At 40.1% G+C, this 24,793-nt stretch overlaps 1 protein-coding gene across 3 annotated transcripts in view; it reads right to left on the minus strand.

The window, feature by feature from the left end:
- Window positions 1-24,793, minus strand: part of FARS2 (phenylalanyl-tRNA synthetase 2, mitochondrial) — a 377,875-nt gene that overhangs the window by 60,105 nt on the left and 292,977 nt on the right. Inside the window, exons 8-9 of one of the 3 annotated variants that reach the window (XM_048839774.2) lie at window positions 2,024-2,112; window positions 584-1,194 (exon numbers count right to left, since the gene is read on the minus strand). The exons of the other annotated variants lie outside the window; for them this stretch is intronic. Of the exons in view, the coding sequence (XP_048695731.1) occupies window positions 1,148-1,194; window positions 2,024-2,112 (136 nt within the window). The 3' untranslated portion in view covers window positions 584-1,147. Of the gene's footprint in view, window positions 1-583; window positions 1,195-2,023; window positions 2,113-24,793 lie in introns of those variants that run through there. 3 annotated transcript variants of the gene reach the window in all.

A 24,793-nucleotide genomic window follows, 5' to 3' on the forward strand; every position in this document is an offset into this window, starting at 1 on the left:
CAGGCGATGGTGTGACAGTTCTGTTTGTTTCTCCTTGATGAAAATCTGCCCCCTTGGTAGACTCTACTTCCCTGTAAGCCAACCAACCTTTCCCCTTTGAGCACCGCTTTCAGAGTTGTAGGGGCAAGGTTGCGGAAGATTGGCGAGGAGCTAAGTGGCGGTCTGCATATGTGACTGAATGTAAGCGGAGAATGCAGACAGTTCAATGAACTTTGTCCGACAGACCCTGCCAAACTGTAGTTTAGCATAGTTCAGCATATTTTTTTCCTGAAAACAAGTCAGTTTATATAACAAGCATAAATCATGAATGCAATGAATGTAACCAGCTGTTGACCCCATGTAACCTCGAGATAAGCGCGGAGACTATAACAACGCAGAGGACTCCCCCCCTGGTGGAGTCTTGCCTGGTCAGCTGTCCCTCCGCGTGCCCTAGGGATTCCCCACGCAGATTGGAGTGTAAGTTCTTCCTTCAATAAAGCGTAGCTTGCTATTCTTAGGCCTGTGTGTCATCCTTTCGCTGGTATTCCATCACCCCCACCCACCCACCCCAGGGCCATTGTGGGCACAAGAGGCAATAAAGTCATTATTGTTTAAAAATCATGCATTCTTTATTAATTCATCGCACAAATGGGGGAAAACTTGCAAGCCCCGGAGGGGTGGGTGAGGAGGGAAGCACTGGGTGGGGTGGTGGATGAGGGGAGGCGAGAAGGACAAGGCCACACTACAGTTCAAAACTTATTGAATGCCTGCCTTCTGTTGCTTGGGCAATCCTCTGGGGTGGAGTGGCCTGGTGCCTGTAACTTCCCCCGCTGTGCTCTTGGGCATCTGGGTGAGGAGGATATAGAACCTGGGGAGGAGGGCAGGCGGTTATACAGGGGCTGCAGTGGCGGTCTGTGCTCCTGCTGCCTTTCCTGCAGCTCCACCAGATGCCTGAGCATGTCATTTTGCTCCTCCATTAGACTCAGCATTGCATCTTGCCTCCTTTCATCATGCTCCTGCCTCCTTTCATCGCGTTCATTTAACGCTTTCCTGGACTCTGCCATTATTTGCCTTCATGTGTTCTGCTGAGCTCTTTCAGTGTGGGAGGACTGCATGAGCTCTGAGAACATTTCATCGCGAGTGCGTTTTTTTCACCTTCTAATCTGTGCTAGCCTCTGGGATGGAGATGATGGGGGAGCACTGAAACATTTTCAGCTGTGGGAGGAAAAAAAGGGAGAGTAGTATTTAAAAAGATACATTTTAGAGAACAAAGGAAAGACTATTTCACACAGAATCAAGCGATTCACATTACATAGCACATGTGCTTTTGGTACAAGGTTGCATTTTGCCTCTTATATTGAGTGCCTGCCAGTTTGGTGTGAGACATCACATACACTCGGCTGGGCAACAGAATTCGGCTTGCAGGCAGCCATGGTAAGGCAAAAGGTTTCGGCTTCTTCAACCTTCATAACATGTGGGAACAGTTTCAAACAGCAGAGCCCTCCTTTCCCATACCAAGCAAAGCCTGTTGGGTTGGCCATTTAAAAGGAGGAGCTTTGGTTTTAGGGTGAATGTGCAGCACAACCCAACCCCCCTCTCCCCCAATTCTCTGGGATGATAGCTTCACACACACCCTGCCACCGAGTGGCTAGTATCAGGGAAGATCCCTGTCAGACAAACGCAAACAGCTCAGCATGAACGGGCCTCCCCCCACCGCATGGCTAACAGCGGGGATGATTTCTTTTCAGCCAAAGTCAAACAGCCCAGCAGGAATGGGCACCTCTGAATGTCCCCTTAAACAAATTTCCCGTATTGTAATCATGTGACCATGAATGATATCACTCTCCTGAGGCTAACACAGAGAGTACATCCAGGAGAGCTCTATGGAGATGTCCCTGGAGGATTTCTGCTACATCCCCAACACGTTAACAGACTTTTCCAGTAGCTATACTGGCCACGAATGCATCCCAAGTCTTCAGGGCAAATCAATCATTAAACATTCTTGCTTTTAAACCCTGTATTATATTTACAAAGGTACACTCACCAGAGGTGTCTTCTCCAGCTTCATGGTCCGGGAGCCCACCTTGGGAGGGTTGGCAGGGTATTGGCTCCAGGGTGATGAACCGTTCCTGGCTGCCGGGGAAAAGGGATTCTCACTTTTCCTGCTGTGCGCTATCCTCAACCTCCTCCTCATCTTCCTCATCCACAAAATCCTCATCCCTGTTGCGTGAGACTCCCCCCTTGCAGGTGTCCACAGACAGTGGTGGGGAAGTGGTAGGGGCTCCCCCCTAGAATTGCATGCAGCTCATTATGGAAGCGACATGTATGGGGCTCTGACTTGGAGCGACCGTTTGCATACTTTGTTTTTTGGTAGGCTTGCCTCAGCTCCTCAACTTTCATGCAGCACTGCTGTGTGTCCCTGTTGTAGCCTCTGTCCATCATGCCCTTGGAGATTTTGAAAAATATACTGGCATTTCGTCTTTTGGAACAGAGTTCTGCCTGCATGGATTCTTCTCCCCATACAGCGATCAGATCCAGTACCTCCCATTTGGTCCATGTTGGAGCTCTTTTGCGATTCTGGGACTCCATGGTCACCTCTGCTGATGAGCTCTGCATGGTCACCTGTGCTGATCAGCTTGCCACGCTGTCCAAACAGGAAATAAAACTCAAAAGTTCCCGGGGCTTTTCCTGTCTACCTGGCCAGTGCATCTGAGTTGAGAGTGCTGTCCATAGCAGTCACAATGGAGCACTCTGGGACAGCTCCCGGAGGCCAATACCGTTGAATTGCGTCCACACTACCCCAAATTTGACCCAGCAAGGTTGATTTTAGCGCTACTCCCCTTGCTGGGGAGGAGTACAGAAATCAATTTTAAGAGCCCTTTAAGTTGACAAAACAGGCTTGGTCGTGTGGACGGGTGCAGGGTTAAATCGACCTAACACTGCTAAATTTGACCTAAACTCGTAGGGTAGACCAGGGCTTAGTGACCTTTCTAGAACAGGTTTGTAACTTTAGCAAGAGGAAGAACATCTCCAATTTGCACCATGGCTAGCAGGGATCAGGTGAGCACTATTACATGCTTACTTCTACACTCCTGGGATTATGGACCTGATCCAAAGCCCACTGAAATCAATGGAAAGACTCTCATTGATTTCAGTGGGTTTTAAGCCAGGCCGTGTGTGAATAGGGATGACTGATCATACTGTGTTCATTGCGATTTTGCTGTGTGGACAAATGTCCACTAGGGCCTGGGATGTGATCACCACACCCATTTGCATTTGAGCTCTAAATGAGATTTCGAACTGCAGAGGGCAGGACATTCAACCATTGTGTCACTTACCCACTTTGAAATTCTAGCAGAGTTAAGAGAGTTTACAGTTGAAGAAGGGGTCAGGGGAATGGACCCTAACACAAAGCTTATGTGGTATTTAATTAATAACACAGATGCCTGGAGTTCCATGACCTTCCCTAGTCCTTTTTTAACCACATCCCACCAAGCAATGGCTCCAAAGAACAGCTTATTAAGGCAGCTTTACTGTGTACACAGAAGAAAATTAAATTGGAAGTAACCTTGGACTAATTAAAGCCCAGTAGCTGATTGAAGTAAATAAAAATGAACACATTTGTTTTAGGGACTGTGCTCAGCAAAGTTTTGTGTATACTGGCAACATGTGGATCTGGGACTCTCCGCTGGTATAGCCTCATCAGTGGTAGCAACAGTGCCAAAAATGCCCACGCTCAATATTCTCACTGGATTCCACCATTGCTACCACTGCCAGCGCTACACTGGTGAAGAATTACATTTCCATTTTTTCTAGTATAAACGTGGCCGGTGTGTTAACCGAGCCGAAAAGACAGAAAATGGCACTGATTGATTCATCTGCCCGATCTAAGATCAGGTCTTTGCAGTACTGATCTGTGGCCTTACTGAATAAAGTAAAAAACACTGTAGTGTCAACCAAAGTGCTCCCAGAGACAAGCAGCAGGCAAGATCTCATGCATTAGAACAGTCATACTCATCAAGTTTTGTAATGGGGCCAATTTCCACTCATGGGTACCAGAGAGGGATAAAGCAGTAGCCGTGGCCTGCACTGAGTCTCCTCATTTTCTCCTTTCACTCTAGTGAATTCAAATATTGAATGGAAAAGAGATCATTTGCACAAGTATTCAGAATAAAGCTATTGAAAGGAGGCCCACGTGTATTTTCTCCTATTAATTAAAAAAATACATGCCATTTGGCGCATTATGGATTGTACCAAAGCAATTTTTTGTGTTGATGTAATCTGGTGAATTCCTAAAGCAAAATATTTGCTTTTTAAAAAGTGCATATTTTATATCTATATTACTCACATACATAGCATCCCTCTCACATATATGGTGGTCGTGGTATTTGTGTGATAAACTGCACTTAAGCCCCTTTCACCACATCACTTGCACTCAATCCAATAATCCTTCTCCACCAGAACTATTTCTAACATTCCAAATCTTTAAGCAGCTTTCAAACAGCCACCATTATTTTTTTTTACAACAAACAAACAAAAAACCTTCAAAACATTAGCACCCAGCACTTGGCATAAATCTTTACCTCTTTACTCTTTATCTCTTCTTTCCCTTGGGCCTCTGGTCCAAGAGGAGCAATATTGTTTAAGTCTCATTAGAAAAAAGGTACAGTACATAAAATTACATAGATTAGTGTCAGGTTAAGTTATTAGACCTTAGAAAGTCAGGAATCAGCCTTATCCAGTGGTTTAAGATACTTGTTCTCCCGGCAGATCTTTGAGATATTGCACCTTAAATCTCCAACGTTATTATGGAGCAAATAGCGGGCCAGCGGGCCCCTGGGGTGACAGTACTCCCCCCAAAAGCTTTGCCCCAGAGGCTGCGTGGGGTGCTCCTCCCCAAAGACATGCCCCAGAGGCTGGACCGGGGCTACAGCTCTGCCTGACTGCAGGCCAGAACCCTAACTGTTGACTGCCACACCCTGCTTAAAATCCTGGGAAATAGACTACTGCAGCTCGGCCGGATTGCAGGCCTGAGCCTTCACTGGTGGCTGCCTTGCCACCCCCATTTAGAAGCCTCTCTGAAATTATCCAGGGACTTCAATGTTCAAAGCCTAGAAATAAATGTAAATCAGGTTCAGCGTGAGTATGATATTAAAATGATTATTTAAAGGCATTTCAAAGGATAACTGAAAGCTGATTAATCTAAATTTTGTTTTATGTCTTTTTCCTTTGTACACCGAATGCCACAGTTGCTTCCTGCAATAGCTGTTACAGGAATGTTTTTAAAGAAAATGCTTTTCTTTGCCAAATGTTGCAATTAAAAAAAAAATCTAAATTATAGACAGTTACAGCTATATTTACAGTTGCAAACCAAATGTTATGATTTACTCCTTTTCACTTCCTCGTAACTGCATTTCTAGTATAATGATCAACTTAGCATCTAGACATCTGGGTTGGAACAGGTTCTGTTGGAGAACTTAATGTGGGTGTCCAAACACTGTCAGTGTGGAAGTTGTTGACCATTTCATAGATTCATAAGATTTAAGGCAGAAAGCATTATTATGATCACCTTGTCTGACCTCCTTCACAGCACAGAACATAGAATTTTACACAGTGATACCTGTTTTGAGCGCAATAACTTGTGTGTGAACTACAGCGTATCTTTTAGAAATACATCTAGCCTTGAATATTCAACAGATCCTTTCTTCCAATGGTTTAAGTGTGGTTTATAATAACAGTTTGTTAAGTATCCTGGATGAAAATCACGTTCCTTTTCAATCAATCCAGTTTCACTTGCTTGATAGCTGATGATTTAATCCTACTAATTTGCCAGTTGTCCATAGTCTTTTAGAAAAAATGGGACAGACAAGATCTGATTTTGTAATGTAATTAAACAAAACACATGCAGATTTACCCCCACCCCATAATTTCTTTTTCTTTTTTGGAGGAGCAGGGGGGAATAAGCAAAAGGGACTAGGAAACCCACCACTTTTTGGCTCTCTTTATACACTGAAAAAAAAGCAAAAATGAGCTCAAACTTTTGCAGGTTGTCTTTATTGCTGCTTTGAAAGAACGTGTGTGTGCTTGTTAGGGAGTCCCTTACAACTGTTTCCAGGTGCCATTCAGAATCTGGCCCTATCTAGATAACCGGTTCAACATAAGACATTAGCATTTATCTTATCACAGTCAGATCTGTTCACCACAAGACTACGTTGCAATTAAAGGAAAATACTGAATTGTAAAGTGACAGGCTGCACTTTGGGTTGCATCACTGCCTGCCCACACGGACTCTCACAAGGATCACAGTGCACATGTGCACCATATCTTTTATTGGACTTAATTTAAGGAGTAATACAGTAGAAAAATGAAAAGTAAGAAATTTTTTTAAAGAATAACTATGACTACCTTGCTTTAATAAAGCATTAATCTATTGGCAGGATACTTTTTTTTTATTCAGGTCAAACGTGAATAATATAAACCAATTTTACTGAAGTACTTTTTATACCAAAGCAAAGAGCGGAGCAGGTCACACGGGTCAAACTACAAGCATTTTAAAAGTTTCCCTACAGAAAGCCAAGACATGGGAAAATCAAAAAGGAATAAAATTTTCAGTAAGGAGATCAGCTTTCCATTCTAACTTGTTTCATTATTAGGGATAAAACAGCTAAGTGACCAAGTATTTGTTATAAGTATCATTCTGCGGGCTAGACATTTTTCCTATGACTACACCTTCCCCAAATTTTACTAAGCCATGTAACCAATACAGGATTAGCTCTTTCCCCTCCCAACTAGCTGTGAAGATAATGTGAGCTGCTAATAACAAAAACAGTACATTTTGACCAGTATCATCATCTACTTCTAGCAATGCTAAAGGAGGACCTACTGTAACACAATATTCATTTATAAATTAGATTACACAGTGATCATGTTGCAGAAGATCAGGGGTTCTCAAACTTTTTTTTGCTGGGACCCCCTATGAAATATTTCAGGCTGTGATGACCCTGCTCCAAAAAAGTGATGACCCCCCCCATACCATCTCACCCTTACTTCTGGCAGTAGTGCTGCCTTCGGAGCTGAGCGCCGGCCAGCAGCCACCACTCTCGCAACCCCCCTACAATAGTCTTGGGACCCTCATTTGGGTCAGTGAATAAGTGCAGCTTTTCCTCATTTGGGATACAGTGAATAAGTGCAGCTGCCCTTGCAGACCCTTGGGGGTGGGGAGGAAGCAGGGGGCATGCCATGTGCACACGTAAGTAATTGTCTGTGGGAGTTAATATTTCACCAACAAACCATAAATGTATCCTAGCATCCAACTGTCCACAATTCCTCCAAAAGAGAATCTGAAATAGAATGTAGATGGGATAGGGAAGATTCATCATAAACTTTGGTACTGAGTAAATTTAAGATTAACACAAATTGAAATTTCATTGGTAGGTTATACAACTTTGTACCCTCTTTTCAGATATAATCTTCTGATTATTCAAACTTTTCCCCCCTAAAAATGCCTACACTAGACTTTCTAATAAAGCACAATGTAATCAGTTCTGCAAAATGTAGGTCAATACAAAAATACAGTCAACATGCATACAGAGTGTCTGAAACAGAACATGGCACGGAATAAACTAACCAGCTTCACAACATACATGATGAAAACTATATTCAAAAACCTCTAAAAATCATTTCCTTACCTAGTAACGCTTTGTTTATCAATCTATCGGTCTAAAACCATAAAAAGTGTTTATTTTCTGGAAACCTACTGTGTTCTTCCATAGTGAATTACTTTGGCTTATTTCAGTTCAGGCTATTTTGCAAATGCAAAGGATAAATGAATTCCCAAAGCACTGCAAAACTTCTGCAGTAAAAATGTAAATGGATTATCCCTACATTAATATCTCACTAAACAGCAACACTTTAGAAGCAATCATTCATCTGTTGCTCACAACATAAAAGCCACATGATATTTTCTCCATAAATCATCTGGCTGTTATAAGATTAGTGTAGAAAGGGGCTGGGTTTTCTATGCAGGGTTTTCCTACGAGGAAATAAAATATTTAGATAATCTTGCAAGTGGGTTTTCAGATGCCACATTTTCTCGGCCACACACTAAGGCACTAATTTTCAAAAAGCTAAGGTCGATTGTCAGGGTGAAATATATGTGTATGTACACCCACATTTGCTCATGTAATTATCCACTGACATGTGCATGAACTGATTTGCATACACAAACTTGGGTGCGCACAGATCTTTGTCTCCACTATGAAATTTTGGTCCCATTTCTGTCCTACCACGTGCAATCCTTGATACTTTTTTCCATATGCTAATCATAATGCTGGGTAAAGCACTGAGGCATTAGGCTGCCTGGAGAGAAGTCACGGCAGTTTTATTAATTACACCAACACGCAGCCCAGTCTGTCTGTGCTCAGGGTTTTGGAAATATCAGCATCGTTACTCCTATGCTACCATCACAGGTCTGGATCCTCAATTGTCACTGAGTTCTTAGCACAGCTCAGTAGAAGGACATGAGAACAAAAGCAGATTTGAGCCACTTTTGCATTTCCCCAATCCTGGGCTGGCTGTGTAATGGTCTGGTCCCCTAAGTTAGAGCAGTCTGCAGGTTGCTCTAATGTACACCCGCTGCCATTAGGTCTAAGTGGTCATTACAGCAGCCAGAAAGCCCAAGTTATGATCCCTTTCTCCTCATTACACCCCAAACACTAACTGCAGGAAATGGGATGTATCACAGGAGTCATTAGGGTGGCTCTATGCTACCAGAGGATCCCACTACACTGGGGTGATCTTCCCAAGCCTTTAGACAGACAGCAAGTTTAAAAGTGGCCCTAATGTAGTGGATAATCTGGTTGATGACACCTATCCTTACTGGAGCAGTTAAGTTACCTCTTAGGTTTCTAATCTCTCCAGTCAAGATTGGAGCTTGTTTATGGTCAAAAAAGTGACCAAGTTCAAATAGCACCTTCTTATTCAACGTAACTGCTAGTCATATCTGTTTACTTGTCCAAGAAAGCCACATTTTATACCTGTTAACACTGTAGAACCATATGAAACATTGCAGTTATGCAAAAGTGAGTTGGCTTTTACTCCTTCATATATCATTCACAAAATTGTCTGCTAAATTCTGATTAAAAATAGTAATATTAATTGATATTAATAGATCAGAGGTTGACTCTGCAGTGCTGGGAGTTAGAAATACACTCTTCTTTTGATATGTAAACTGAGCAAATTTAATATGCAAATAACTGAAAGAGAACTCTACAATGTTATTTTTAGAGTCTCTTTTCTAAGTTTAATTGGACAGCTACAGCAATTCTCCTTATACAGTATGATCTTTCATAAGAAGTTTGAAGATGAAAACCACAAAAGCTTCTAGGGAGAAATCATGTCTAGAAATTTCTTCTCCTTGGGACCTCCTCCATTTCAGGAGCAGATCCTCCCTGACCTTAAAGTCTATGAGATCTGACACTCAAATTGCTGTACCCATTTACTGGATTAGATTATGTCTATACTGTCTGGTTGACCCTGTTCCCAAACCCAGCCATTTTACCACCAGATTCTGATGCTCTTAAAGGCTGAAAAGGCTTCCTGATGCAACATGGCTCTGTTTAAGATGCCTTAAGGGAGTAAAAAGAAAAGGAGTACTTGTGGCACCTTAGAGACTAACAAATTTATTTGAGCATAAACTTTCATGAGCTACAGCTCACTTCATCGGATGCATTCAGTGGAGTATGCATTCATCGGATGCATTAAGGGAGTAGCAACTTAAACAAAGCCTGCTGTTCAAGTCATGACTTACTGTACTAAAAAAAAAAAGAGAAAAAAAGGGTTAGATTAGCAAAATAGAAAAAGAATAAATGTATAATAGTTATCCCAGGTGATATTTAGCGGACACTTTCTACAAATTAAATAGAAGAAAAGTTTGTATCTGAATCAAGAATGTATCAGTTGCGTAGTGGTGGATTAATCAGTTTGCAATATACAGTACGGTGCTGTCCTTGAACAATGGGCAAATTACTTGAATACGCTGCTGTGGTTTTGAGAGATTCTGTTCCGTTCTGAGATGCACCGCTGAAATGACCCCATTCAGATTTCAGCATTTTGGACTAGAGTTCTGCAGTTTTCAGTAAAATGTCCGTGCAATTACATGTGGGAAAATCCCCTCCAGGTCTGTGTGGCTGCACTAGTGAGGGAAGAGGATGGTGGGAAGGAAGATGCTCCCCTCCAGTATAACTACAGCAGCATCCAGGCTCAGCTATTGCGTACACTTGATAGCCACAAGAGACAATGATATGTTAGCTATGGAGCGTGGCCAGCTGCACAGAGTGTATACGGTTATGTGTTACTTACTAGGAGCGTCCCTTCTAAAGCTGCAGCAGTGTGCGCCTTACCACACATTATCCTCACCCAGCCAAGTAATTCCACCCTCTGCTATCATCATGGCTCGGCTAAGCACAGCACCTGCAGCACACTTCTCCGCCCCACTGGTCCCAGCATAGATCCAGCAGATAAAGGCAGGGTTTAGGCCTCAACTGGATCTCAGGAGAACTAAGATTCAGCAACATACTTTAGAATTCTAACATTAGCAACATGTCAGGCAGTTTGGACAAAATTAAAAAAAAAACAAAACCCAACCCAGACCTGAACTTCCACCCTGAGCTCTTATAGAACCTTCCCCGAGAATCTAGAAAGTTCAGCGTGGACCAGGAATATCATATAACAGCGAGAAAAGCTATTCCCATGGACTTACTAGATCAAGCAGACAAATAAAGTACCAGAAATCTCTTAAGGCTTTTACATTAGGAGAAGATTAGAACTCAAGTCCCCTGGCTCCCAGGCCTGTGCGCTCTAACCAGGGACCTACCTATTCACAGGTACTTGACCTATGAACAGATCTTCCACTCTTCATCCTTCCTGATAAACCCCACATCTACAAGGTGCATGTGGCTGCCGTGCTAAGGGAGCTGGAGGCCCATAGGTGTTAGAGACAGTCTGTAAGGAGGGTAAATGGCAAGGGAATTGCTATCAAGGAGAGAGCCAAGGACTGTGGGGATAGGTCTAATAAAAATAAAAGGAAATGAGAGCCCAGATTGCAGCTGTGGCCACTTTAAAGGTTTGGTTTGGGTTACATGGCTTGCCTCTCAAGGGCTACCATCCTGGGGTGAGCCAACATGGATTATTAAGGAGGCACACCTGAACAGGGATCACATGGGTCCCCTATACAGAGCAGGAACTGGAGGAGTGGGACAAAGGCATGCTCAGGGAGATCAGAGGCTGCTAGGAGTGAATAGGCTCCAGCAGAGAGTTCTGGGCCTTGGGATTGAGACTACAGGGAGGAAAGGCCTTGGAGAGCCCTAATAAGAGGGTAAACACATGAACTTGAAGAGACTTGAAACAAAGCAGACTCCAGGAGTGTAAGATGGAAAAGACTCCAGCCAGGCAGAGCCTGGCAGTGGTCTGCCAAAGCAGGAAAAGCCTCAGGCAGGAAAAGGCCTAGGAGTGGGAAGAGAAACTTTAATTTGTGTCGACTTTTGTTGGACTTTTAATTTAGGACTTCCACTTTTATTCTGTGTTTATTTTATGTTAATAAACCCAGACTCCAAGGAGGGGTATTTTTGACCACAAAAAGCCTATGGGTGAAGTTTACAGAGTAGTCCAAGTGGGGAAACTAAGGCAAGGGGCACTTGCAAGACAATCTTGAGGTCACTAGGGGGCGCCTGGGAGGAGGCCACTCTATGACAGTTTGGAAAAAAATCAATTCACCCATTTTTACTTAAATGTCTTTAATTCTTGCAAGGGAAACATGGAATCCTGAATTGAGGTCTGAAGCAGATAAGTAGATGAGGTTCTTAGAACTAGGATTGGAGATGTTTTCCACATGCAAACAGCAAAACAAATACACTGAATTTGATTCTCTTTTCTTACCTTTACACAAGTGTATGTCCATTGAGTTCAATGGAGATACTCTGATTTACAACAATAAATGAGAGGAGAATCAAGCCCTGTCAATCTATATGAATGTTATATCATATGAGAGAGGGAGAGTGAGCACAGTGTGTCTTACTCATTCTTTAAGAGCCATCACAACAGAACCCCCGAACATTTATAGGTGCAATACAAAGAAAGAAGAGCCTGTCTACGTACATTTACATCACTACATCCCCATTATCTTTAAATGTAGTTATAGATGAGTGTGCACACACATTTACACAAACACAAATATACACAAATGCATGCAAGTAAGTGGGTGTAGAGTGGGTACACAAACGGTTTATGGTTTTCAATACGCTATTAGCAGCAGAGAGCATCCTTTAAAGATAAGCAACTTTGTTTTTCTCTTAGCACGGACTACTTTGTCATCTTACAGTTAAACAGATGTGTTCTGTGGTCCACTAGAGGCAGATCAGTGTTTTGTTTTTTCACATGGATTTTCTATATTTTGGTGTTACAATTGAGACAATATTTGACCTAGGGCAAATGTGTCAATATTAACAGGAGGAAACCACAGCAGTCCCAGAAGAAGTGATGTAACAATGTCAGTGCCCAAAGACTCAATCATCTAGGCCAGCTGGAATATATAATTTTTAATAGGATCTTTGGGTTAATAAGATCTTCCCTTGTTAATGAAGAATAAAGGCAGGGGCTAAATCACATTAAGCGCTTCTAAAGAATTTAACAGACAATTTAGCAAAATGAGATTTTCACAATCAGAAATATAGTTCCAATCAAAAAATTTTTACATGCTCTACTATAAAACTACACATAAATCATCTAGTGCATGGTAATAAGGCTTATACTGTAGAGTATGTTCTACCAAAGATGACTTTGTAAATGTCATTATATTACTTACTATATGTTGGGGTTCCCCCAAGATCTCTTCCACTTGGTTCCCCAAGAATTCAGTCTAACTCTAATCTTGTCACCCAGATTCCTTTATCTGACACGTAGCAAAGTTATGATGAGTTGATCAGATTCAAGTATTGGGGGAGAGTATAGGGCGTACCACACATCCGAAGTTACACCGCAAACCTTTTCTTTTAAGTACATTTACACATGACCTTGCATTTGCTATACGTTACACTTCACATTTTGGGATTGGCTTGGCCACTTTGTAGGAAACGACCCCTGCACAACATTCTCAGTCTATGCACTGTCCATGTATAATTTATTCTTTACCTCATCTTATGTTCCAGGCTTATTTTATCCATTGTTATCCTGTCCATTGTAAATGGTTCCCTTATTTTAGCTAGTACAGACATTCTTGTTTCCAGCCTGCTGATCCATTTACTGCCCTAATCTTCCCAAGAAATGAGGCCTCACCCATGTCCAGTTACTCATGTCAAGCCAGGCCTACACCACGTTCCCTAGAATCATTTTATTAAAAGTATTAACGTGGATTCCTGAGATTAGGACAGAATACTGGAGGATGGAACTCCTCAAATGAGTAATGTTACCCATATATATAACTTCATCAACACTGGACACAAAGACCCCAATCCTGCAATGACTTATACATGTGCTGAACTTTAAACTAGTAAGTAATCCTGGGAACTATTCCTGTGATTAAAATGAAGAGTGTGCATAACTCTTTGCAGGATCAGAAGCAGAGTGTGCATTTATACAGCATGGGCTTAATTCTCTGTTATAGCACTCCACTGAAGTTGCAGTTTTCCATTTGAGCTTTGATCCCTGCATATTTTGTTGTGAATGAAGATAGGTGACTAGAAAGGAAATTTATGTAAAAACACAGATTCAAAAAAGTACATCAACAATGAATTAATATTGGGGGGAAACTGAATAGCCTGAAGATAGATGCCACTGAAAAAGCCCATAGGTATACAAAGCAGACGTTTTATGAAAAAGGAAATAAACGTGATAAGCTATTGGCTCGAAAACTTAAAGGGATCCAAGAGCAACATATTATTCCACCAATTAAAGACAATCAGCAAAGGATAATTACACACCCTAATGAAATATGTGCTTCCTTTCCTGCTTATTATAAAATCCTCTGTTCCTCATATATTCCAAACTCTGAAGTTATTCAAAAATATCTGGAAGTAGCAGGCTTACCAAAGATAAACAAAATTGAGAAAGAAATGTTAGATAAAGAAATAACAGAAGAAGTCTTCTTAGAGACAATAGCAAGTATGAAAAGTGGTAAAGCTCCAGGAACTGATGATGGCTTTCCAGCTGAATTTTACAAAGTATTTAAGGAGGTATGACTGGGTCCCTTCAGTGTACCTTCAGTGGCATTCTGTTAGGGAGGAACTTCCATGAGCTATGATAGAAGCTACAGTTGTTGTTCTCCCTAAAGTCGGAAAAGACCATACCTTTATACAGCCCTTATAGGCCCATATAACTGTTGAATCATGCCAAAGATGTTAGTAAACAATACTAGCTAACTGATTCAGTCCACACTCTCAGTTCATATACACCCAGATCAAACTGGATTCATTAGGGACACTATTCAAAGAGTACTTGGAATCATCCATAATGCCATATTAAAAAAAAAAAAAGGTTAATTTCTTTTATCATCACTTTACTCGGAGAAAACTTCTGATAAACTAGAGTGGAACTTTCTTCTTCAAATCCTGTCCCACATGGACATTGGCCCCCAGTTCCTTAAATGGATACTAGCTCTTTATATCAGCCCAAAATCAACGGTGCAACTTAATGGGCTTGAATCTCCCATGTTTGAATTACACAGAGTGATAAGGAAGGCATTTCCATTATGTCCTTTGCTTTTTTCATTGGCCATGGAGCCTTTTGCACAGAAGATAAAGAACAATGACTATCACGGGAATAAAACTTGCAGGAACACATCAGAACATAGCTTTATATGCAGAGAATGTAATATTATTTTTATCTAAACCAAATATTGTCCTAAAATTTGAATCTAAAGAAATTCATGACTTTGAGAAAGCATCTGGATTTAAAGCAATGTTTGCCAAATCTGAAATGCTAGCTATAAATTAGCCAGACTCTGAAATATCATCCCTCCGGAAAACACGTGGGTACAAATGAGTAACAAATTCTGTAAAATACTTGGAAATTCAAATCTCAAACAACCTAGAAGAGCTCTGTGATTTAAATATCAAACCACTACTTCATCAAATGAAAAAAAATCTGGAATGTTAAGACAAGTATGCAATTTCCTGGTTGGGAAGAACAGTCACAGTCAAAATGAACATTTGGCCAAGGAAATCTTTCTTGTTTCAAAATCTCCCTGTAATCATCCCACATAAAATCCTTGCAGGAATACAGAAGATGTTGTTAGAATTTATACGGAATAAGAAAAGACCAATAGTGAGTGCATATACTTTATACAGACCCATTTAACAGGATGATCTAGCTGTTCCAAATATTTGATGGTACTATCAAGCCAGCTAGCTCAAAGCACTAGTGAATTGGGAGCCAAACACTAGGTCTTTTTTGAACAAGAAAATTTTGGCAGTGTAAACATTGATAGGCTATCTTGGATTCATTAAAAAAAAATCACACTCTTTATACACATGCTTTAGCGAACGCTATGGCTGTGGGGTAAAACTAGAGATAACGTACGTTCCTTTCCCTTGCCAATGACACCCTTTGCAAATAATCCAAATCTTAATCCAAACTGCGAACCAGAGAGCTTTAAGACTAGGAAAGCCATCAAATACATATGGTTGGACAGTTATTCAGCAAAGAAACTTTTCTAACTTATTTAGAGATCAAAACTAACTTTAACTGGCCCACTCTTCCATGGTTCCAGTACTTTCAAGTTAGGCATGATATTGCTCAACTTTCGAGAACAGCTAACTTCAATAGAATGGATTCTGGTCAATTAGGAAACAAACAAAAAATTATGGCTAATTTATATCAATCTTTGCAAACAACTTTCCTAACAAAATAATGCCATTATATGTAGGGTGACCAACTTTCTAATCTGTGAAAATTGGACAGAGTGCCGGAACCTTCATTGCCCTCTGCCCCGCCTCTTCCTTCTCAGGCCCTGCCTCTGCTCCACTTCTTCCCCTAAGGCCCCACCGCTGCTCCACCTTTTCTCTTGAGGCCCTGCCCACTGCCCCCCCATTGCTCACTGCTCTCCTCCACCTCCCTCCCCCACCAGCTGAGAAGGGCTCTAGGGGAGGAAGAGTGACTGGGGCAAGACGTTTGAGGGAGAGCCACTCTTCAAGGGTGGGAATGGGGTGACTAGGACAGGACGGGGGAAGGAGAGCCGTGCTCCGGGGGTGAAGTGGTGATTGGAGCAGGACGAGGGGAAGCACCCCCGGGGTGGGGCACAGATGTAAATTTTTTTGGTTACATAACTGCACTCAAAAACAAAACACTGTAAAACTTTAGAGCTTACAAGTCCACTCAGTGCTACTTCTTTGTTCAGCCAATCCCTAACACAAACAAGTTTGTTTACATTCATGCCTTCTTATTTACAATGTCACCTGAAAGTGAGAACAGGAGTTTGCATGGCACTTTTGTAGCTGCCATTACAAGCTGTTTACGTGCCAGATATGCTAAACATTCATATGCCCCTTTATGCTTTGGCCACCATTCCAGTTGCACCTTCACAATAAAGAGATTGCACTACAGTACTTGTATGAGATGAATTGAAAAATACTATTTCTTTTATCATTTTTACAGTGAAAATATTTGTAATGAAAATAATAATATAAAGTGAGCACTGTACACTATATTCTGTGTTGTAACTGAAATCAATATATTTGAAAATGTAGAAAAAACATCAAAATATTTGTAATAAACTTAAATTGGTATTTTATTATTGTTTAATAGTGAAATTAAAACTGTGATTAATTGCAATTATTTTTTTAAATTTCATGTTTGATCACAATTAATTTTTTTAATTGTTTGACAGCCCGAGTTATTTTATCTCTGTATTTCACACTATTGTGAATGCTGCTGGAATACTGTGCCCAGTTCTGGCACCCACAATTCAGAAAGGATGTTGACAAATTGGAGAGGGCTCAGAGAAGAGACACAACAATACTTAAAGAATTAGAAAACATATCTTATAGCGATAGACTCAAAGAGCTCAACCTATTTATCTTAACAAAGAGAGGATTAAGGGGTGACTTTATCATAGTCTATAAATCCCTACATGGGGAACAAATATTTAATAATGGGGCTCTTCAATCTAGCAGTGAAAGATATAATACGATCCAATGCCTGAAATTTGAAGCTAGACACATTCAGACTGGAAATAAGGCATACATTTTTAATAGTGAGGGTAGTTAACCATTCGATTTACCAAAGGTCACTGTGGAGTCTCCATCATTGGCAATTTTTAAATCAAGACTGGATGTATTCCTAAAATATATGCTTTAGCCATTTTTGTGTTGTTCACATACACTCTGATCATAAAATTTGTAACAGGATTCTTTTAAGTTTACAATATAGTCTTATTTTCAAAGGCCCAGAAACAGGTTGCTGAAACAGATCTTGATCAAACTTTCAAAATATATTGACTCTTAGGCTGAGACCAAGCATGGGAAACTTCTGCTCTAGTCATAGTTGCAATCTGTTCAAACTATAAAGACCTTTTGATTACAGGAAAGCAAAGAGCACACATTTAAAGAAGAAGGTCCAGTGACATAAGTCATGGTGGAAGACTGCAGGTGCCCAATTACCCTATGTGTGGTTTTTGTTTTTGTTTTTTTAATAGGGGGGTGTTTTTGAAACCTTTTTTCTTTTGTAACTTGAGGTCGTGGTATAGAAGACACTGAGAACTACTGCACTAGTTCAAGAGATCTCTCCCCAAAGAAAGGAACATTTAATGGCTGAATCCTCAGAGATAGCCCTCCCGTCCGGGTGAGACTGCAGCACAGATAGTCTTCAGCAGAACTATTCCCAAAGAAGACTTTAGTTCCATTATATATAATCTGATTTTGATAGATCCAGTAGCAGCACTGCACTGGATTAACTCTAGACTGACTCATCAGGTCACTGTAGAACTACTAAAGCTATTGAAGTAGGGGGAAAAAAGGAAGGATGGATTTTTTTCTGAAATTTTAAATAGATAGAACCAAATTCCCCATTAAAAAAAAATCACACTTGGCAAAGTTAATTTTCCCTTGAAAGGATACAATACAATTTATTTTTATGTCACACCCTTCATGCAGTTTACAGTGAAAGTCCATTGCAGATCAAGTTAAAAAGAGGAGTGTTTTAATAAAAGATACGGAGACAGTAAATGAGTCAATGGTTCAGAGGGAAGAAGGAAGGTAAGAGATTTTCAGCTAGCTGCAGCAGCCTAAGTGAAGGAACAACACCTTCAACCTATGAAAAGGAGGCCAAGTCTAGAAGAAAAGTGTGAGCAAGTAATGCAGTGAGGGGATGTGGGGCAAGAATATGGGATGAAACAAGGTACATACTGAATTTTGAACAGGATTTTATACATTTAAGACTGAGTTGTGGTTTTATTTAAAAAGTTACCATTTAAACTATGGTGATATACCATGAACACTTTGTTTCCACAGGCTACTAGATTCAATGTATATGGATTCAGTTTGGGTGCATAAAATACAGTGTACATATATATTATATCATATATACACAGATCTATTTAGAGCTGATAATATACACATATGTATCTCACAAGACAAAATGCTTCAGATAAACTTGACTGTATTATATGAGTATTAGCATATACCTTTTTTTTTAAAAAAAAGTTTTATACCAGTTCTCTGTTGCTTTAATCTTGTATGTTTCATCATTTGGGCCTTTCATCCTACCTAATGGACTTCAGTGAGGCTCTACACAGGCGCAGCAGCATTTCTGGCAAGATCAGGGATTTAATCTATACTAGCCGTAACCCATTAATCATATATTCTAGTAAAGCAGTTATATATATATATATATATATATATATTTTCTATAAGCTGCTCCCTCTAGAGGGCAATATGAGGTCTCCCTCAGGCATACTAATGTAACACACTATTACAATTGACCATAGAGAGATATTTGACTTCTGAGGCATTAAGAAAAGAGGCAGCTCCAAAACTATAATGACAGAATTATGCAAACCATTATTTTGTAAATCTAAAGGGTATCAATTAGGATTTTTTTTTTATTACAGAGAAGCAGCAATGGTCCAGTGAGCCAACCAAGTGAGCCGGGAATACCCTAGTTCTGCCACTGACTTGCTTTCTCTGGCCTCCTGAAACAAACTCATTGTTCTCATTTACCACACTGTGTAAATAGTGATAATGATACTTACCTCTCTCACTTGGGTCTTGTAAGTATTCATTAATGTACATTCAATGTTTTGGAAATGTAAAGTACAAGATGAGTGCTAAGCTAAGCATCGTTATCATTGGTAGGGTAAGTATATTATTTTAAATTAACTCAGCATTTTACATACAGTACATTGGACAATACTCAAAAGCTTGTTTACCCTTTTTTTTGTTTTGTTTTGTTTGTTAAACAGATTCTTCTCTCTCCCCACCCCTAGTAATTTCACCTCACCAGCAAGCAAGTTGTAAAATAATTTTAAAAGAAATCTAACAGGCTTCCTGTGGTGGGATGGTGATATTCTAGAGAGAAAACTCTTGCACCATAAGAAAGATCCCCATAAAACAGTTTCTACACTTGAAAAAGAAAAGGAAGCAGAAGAACAGTAAAGGCAATGACACTTCCGGTATATTTTAAAATGTGCTTAAAATGACTTTGAATGGTGACAATGTCCAATAAACAAGGATCCCTTAAAAAAAACAAAAACAAAAACAAACCAACAACAACCTTCAGCTGTTAGTGAAAGCCTGTAACAACCGAGAAATAATTTTTGTATTGACATCAGTCATTTTTTCCCCAATTGTTAAAAAGTTCGAAGTTACTAGTCCCTACATTTTTTTTGCTCTGATGGGTACTTAGCTGATTTATCACATCAAACAAATAGAGTCATTCGTGTACTCAAAAGAGAACAAAAACAAAAATCAATCTTGCCATCTGGTCATAATTTAGTGATTGAGAATTTAATTGTTAAGAAGTAATTCTTCATTTTTTACATTTATATAGTTTGCTAGCACAAATGGAAGAAAATTAAAGCGCTGTAATGTAGGGCCAAATTGTCTGCAGGGGTAAATTGGTACAGTTCTACTGAAGTCAACAGAACTGTGTTAATTTACATCAGTAGAGAATTTGGCCCATAAAGTGTCAAGCACTAGAGTTTCATTTAAGGATTTCAGAAAAAATCCAGCTGTGAATCCAGCAAGAAGCAATTAGGATTACAGTTTCAAGTGTTGTCTAAAGGTTCACTCATGTTAATTCTGTTTAAGTCAATGGGATTCATATGGATCAAGAAATCCACACTGCTTTGAAAGCTTTTCTGGCAATCTTCTCTTTTGTCTATAATGAAAACAGGCTCTTGGCTACTGTCTTCTTTTAGAACAGGAAAAGCAAGCACTTACAGAACCATTGCCATGCTCTGGCAAAGTGTTTTATTCATATCCCATTAAACTATTATGCACTTTTTTGGTTTCCATTTAGCATTCTTGCTATTTGGAAAGGTGTTTCACTAAACATATACCATTCATGCTTCAACTCATCCTATTCTTCCATCTACCAGCCTAATTCATTCAGTAATGCCACAACCCCAGTGTTTCTGATATCACAATTCAGAAACACCACCGAAGTGTCTTTAATCTCACAAATTCTAGTTGGTGGTGTAATGGAATGATTCAGGCAGGAGAAGCAGGTTGACTGCGATGGGAAAAGCTTCTGTTTCTGTGCAAACGAATATCAGCATTAAGGGCAAGGAAATATATAAGAATTACAAGATTAATGAGACATTAAGAGATGGTTCAAGCAGTTTGTCTAGAAGTGCCCTGTACATAGCAATTGAAACAGCATCACCTGTACACATAAATATGAGCAACCTCTCCTACCTTTTTAAAGGCTGAAAACAGCAATCATTGATTTGATACAAAGCAATTCCTGGGATTAATGACCAACTGGAAATCCAAACTAGTTATTCAGGACCCAATCCTGCCAAATTTTACTCAGGTAAGTAGTTTCACTGATTTAAAGGATTGCAATATCTGGCATTACTTAGGGAATGTTTTGTGCAAAGGCAGTTTTTGCTTATATGACAGTTGAATGGGGTTTTGTGAACGTGCGTATTTCTAAGGTTTACTTAAATGTGACAATGATTGTTTAACTACAGTTATTATTGCTAATTATTTATATTGGGCCATAAATAGTAGGTGACTTGAAAACAGATAACAGGTCCCTGCCCTGAAAGGTTTTCAACCGAAAGGCGCGAAAGACAACAGAAATAAGCAGACAATTTACAGAGAACACGAAGGGTCTATTAGAGCCAAACATATCTTGGAAAAAGGATTTTACTGGAGTGTGTGGAGAGAAGGGGAGAGGTAGGAATCTTGGAGTATGTCTACATTACAGCCACTTCAGAATCATAGCTGCAGCTACGTTGCTGTAGCTCTGTAGTGTAGACCTTTCCTGTATTGATGGAAGGGTTTTTTTTTAGGGCTGTCAAGCAACTAAAAAAATTAATCACACGATTAAGCACGCTGTTAAACAATAATAGAAAACCATTTATTTAAATATTTTTGGATGTTTTCTACACTTTTAAATACATTTATTTCAATTACAAGACAGAATACGAAGTATACAGTTCTTACTATGTTTATTTTTTATTACAAATATTTGCACTGTAAAACACAAAAGAAACAGTATATTTCAATTTGCCTAATACAAGTACTGTAGTGCAACCTCTATCATGAAAGTTGAATTTACAAATATAGATTTATGTACAAAAAAAACTACATTCAAAAATAAAACAATGTAAAACTGTAGAGCTTACAAGTCCACTCAGTCCTACTTCTTGTTCAGCCAGTCACTCAGACAAAACAACTTGTTTATATTTGCTGGAGATAATGCTGCCCACTTCTTATTTACAATGTCACCTGAAAGTGATAACAGGCGTTTGCCTGGCCCTGTTGTAGCTGGCATCAAAAGATATTTACGTGCCAGATGCGCTAAAGATTCATATGTCCCTTCATGCTTCAACCACCATTCCAGAGGACATGCATCCATGTTGCTGACGGGTTCTGCTCGATAATGATCCAAAGCAGTGCGAACTGACGCATGTTCATTTTCATCATCTGAGTCAGATGCTACCAGCAGAAGGCTGATTTTCCTTTTTTGTGGTTTGGGTTCTGTAGTTTCCGCATTAGAGTGTTCTTGCTCTTTTAAGACTTCTGAAAGCATGCTCCACACCTCGTCCCTCTCAGATTTTGGAAGGCACTTCAGATTCTTAAACCTTGGGTCGAGTGCTGTAACTATCTTTAGAAATTTCAAATTGGTATCTTCTTTGCATTTTGTCAAATCTACATTGAAAGTGTTCTTAAAACGACCAGCATGTACTGGGTCATCACTGGAGACTGCTATAACATGAAATATATGGCAGAATGCAGGTAAAACAGAGCAGGATACATACAATTCTTCCCCAAGGAGTTCAGTCACAAATTTAATTAATGCAGGGGTTCTCAAACGGTGGGGCAGGACCCAAAAATGGGTCGAGACCCCATTTTAATGGGGTCGCCAGGGCTAGTGTTAGACTTGCTGTGGTACAGAGCTGAAGCCTGAGCCCCACCACTTGGGGCTGAAACCAAAGCCCGAGAGCTTCAGCCCTCGGCTGTGGGGCTTAAGCTTTGGCTTCACCCCTGGGCAATGGGACTCAGGTTACAGGCCCCCTGCCTGGAACTGAAGCCCTTGGGCTTCAGTTCCAACCACCCCCACTGCACAGGGAGGTGGGGCTTGAGCTTTGGCCCCCCTGTCTGAGGTGGTGGGGTTCAGGTGGGCTCAGGCTTTGGTCCCCCCGCCTGGGGTTGGGTAAAAATTTTTGTTATCAGAAGGGTGTCACGGTGCAATGAAGTTTGAGAACCGCTGAATTAATGCATTATTTTTTAATGAGTGTCATCAGCATGGAAGCATGTCTTCTGGAATGGTGGCCAAAGCACAAAGGGGCATACCAAAGTTTAGCAAACCCAGCATGTAAATACCTTGCAATGCCAGCTACAGAAGTGCCATGCGAATGCCTGCTCTCACTTGCTGGTGACACTGTAAATAAGAAGCGGGCAGCATTATCTCCCGTAAATGTAAACAAACTTGTTTGTCTTAGCAATTGGCTGAACAAGAAGTAGGACTGAGTGGACTTGTAGGCTCTAAAGTTCTATCTATCCTTGTGGATAGTTCTCTGAAAACATCCACTCAATGTGTAGCGGCAGTCAAAAAATGAAACAGAATGCTGGGAATAATTAAGAAAGGGATAGATTATAGGACAGAAAATGTCAAGTTGCCTCTATATAAATCCATGGTATGCCCACATCTTGAATACTGTGTGCAGATGTGGTCACCCCATCTCAAAAAAGATATATAGGAATTGGAAAAGGTTCAGAAAAGTGCAACAAAAATTATTAGGTGTATGGAATGGTTTCCATATGAGGAGAGATTAATAAGACTCGGACTTTTCAGCTTGGAAAAGAGACAGCTAAGGGGAAATATGATTGAGGTCTATAAAATCATGACTGGTGCAGAGAAAGTAGATAAGGAAATATTGTTTAATACTTCTCATAACACAAGAATTAGGGGTCACCAAATTAAATTAATAGGCAGCAGGTTTAAAACAAATAAAAGGAAGTATTTCTTCACACGATGCACAGTCGACCTGTGGAACTCCTTGCCAGAGGATGTTGTGAAGGCCAAGACCATAACAGGGTTCAAAAAAGAATTAGATAAATTCATCGAGGATAGCTCCATCAATGGCTATTAGCCAGGATGGGCAGGACTGGTGTCCCTAGCCTCTGTTTGCCAGAAGATGGGAATGGGCGACAGAGGATAGATCACTTGATGATACCTGTACTGTTCATTCCCTCTGGGGCACCTGGCACTGGCCACTGTCAGAAGACAGGATACTGGGCTAGATGGACCTTTGGTCTGACCCAGTAGGGCTGTTCTTATGTTTACATTGTTTTGTTTTTGAGTGCAGTAATGTAACAAAAAAAAACAATCTACATTCGTAAATTGCACTTTCTCGATAAAGAGATTGCACTGCTTTACTTGCATGAGGTAAGCTGAAATATACTATTTCTTTTTTTTTTTTTTTATCATTTTCACAGTGCCAATATTTGGAATCACAAATAATAATATAACGTGAGCACTTTGCACTTTGTATGCTGTGTTGTAATTGAAATTGATATATTTGAAAAAATAGTAAAACATTCAAAATATTTAATAAATTTCAATTGGTATTCTATTATTTAGCAGTGAGATTAAAACTCTGATTAATCATGATTAATTAATCGTGATTTTTTTAATCACGGTTAATTTTTTTTGAGTTAATCGCATGAGTTAACTGCGATTAATCAACAGCCCTATTTTTTTCCATTTATGTAGGTAATCCATCTCTCTGACAGGTGGTAGCTAGGTCGATGCAAGAATCCTTCCATCGACCCAGCCAGGTCTACACTGGAGGTTAAGTCGATCTAACAACACTGCTTAGGGTACAAAATTTTTCACAGTCCTGAGCGATGTAGCCAGGTTGACCTAAGTTTTAGGTGCAGACCAGGCCTTGGCATATACAATTTGAAGAATTTAACAAAAGGTTCAAAGGTACTATTATATTATGAATACTAAAATGTACTGAAATAATCTTGAACTTTTTAGGAAAACAAATTATAGAATAGTTTTAGGCATGAAGCAATCCAGTTTTACAGAATTTCATCAGGGTTCTGCAGAAATCACACCAAAACCCTCCATAATTTAGTATAAAGTG

Source organism: Caretta caretta, chromosome 2 (genome assembly GCF_965140235.1).
Source record: "Caretta caretta isolate rCarCar2 chromosome 2, rCarCar1.hap1, whole genome shotgun sequence".
Classification (NCBI taxonomy): Eukaryota; Metazoa; Chordata; order Testudines; family Cheloniidae; genus Caretta; species Caretta caretta.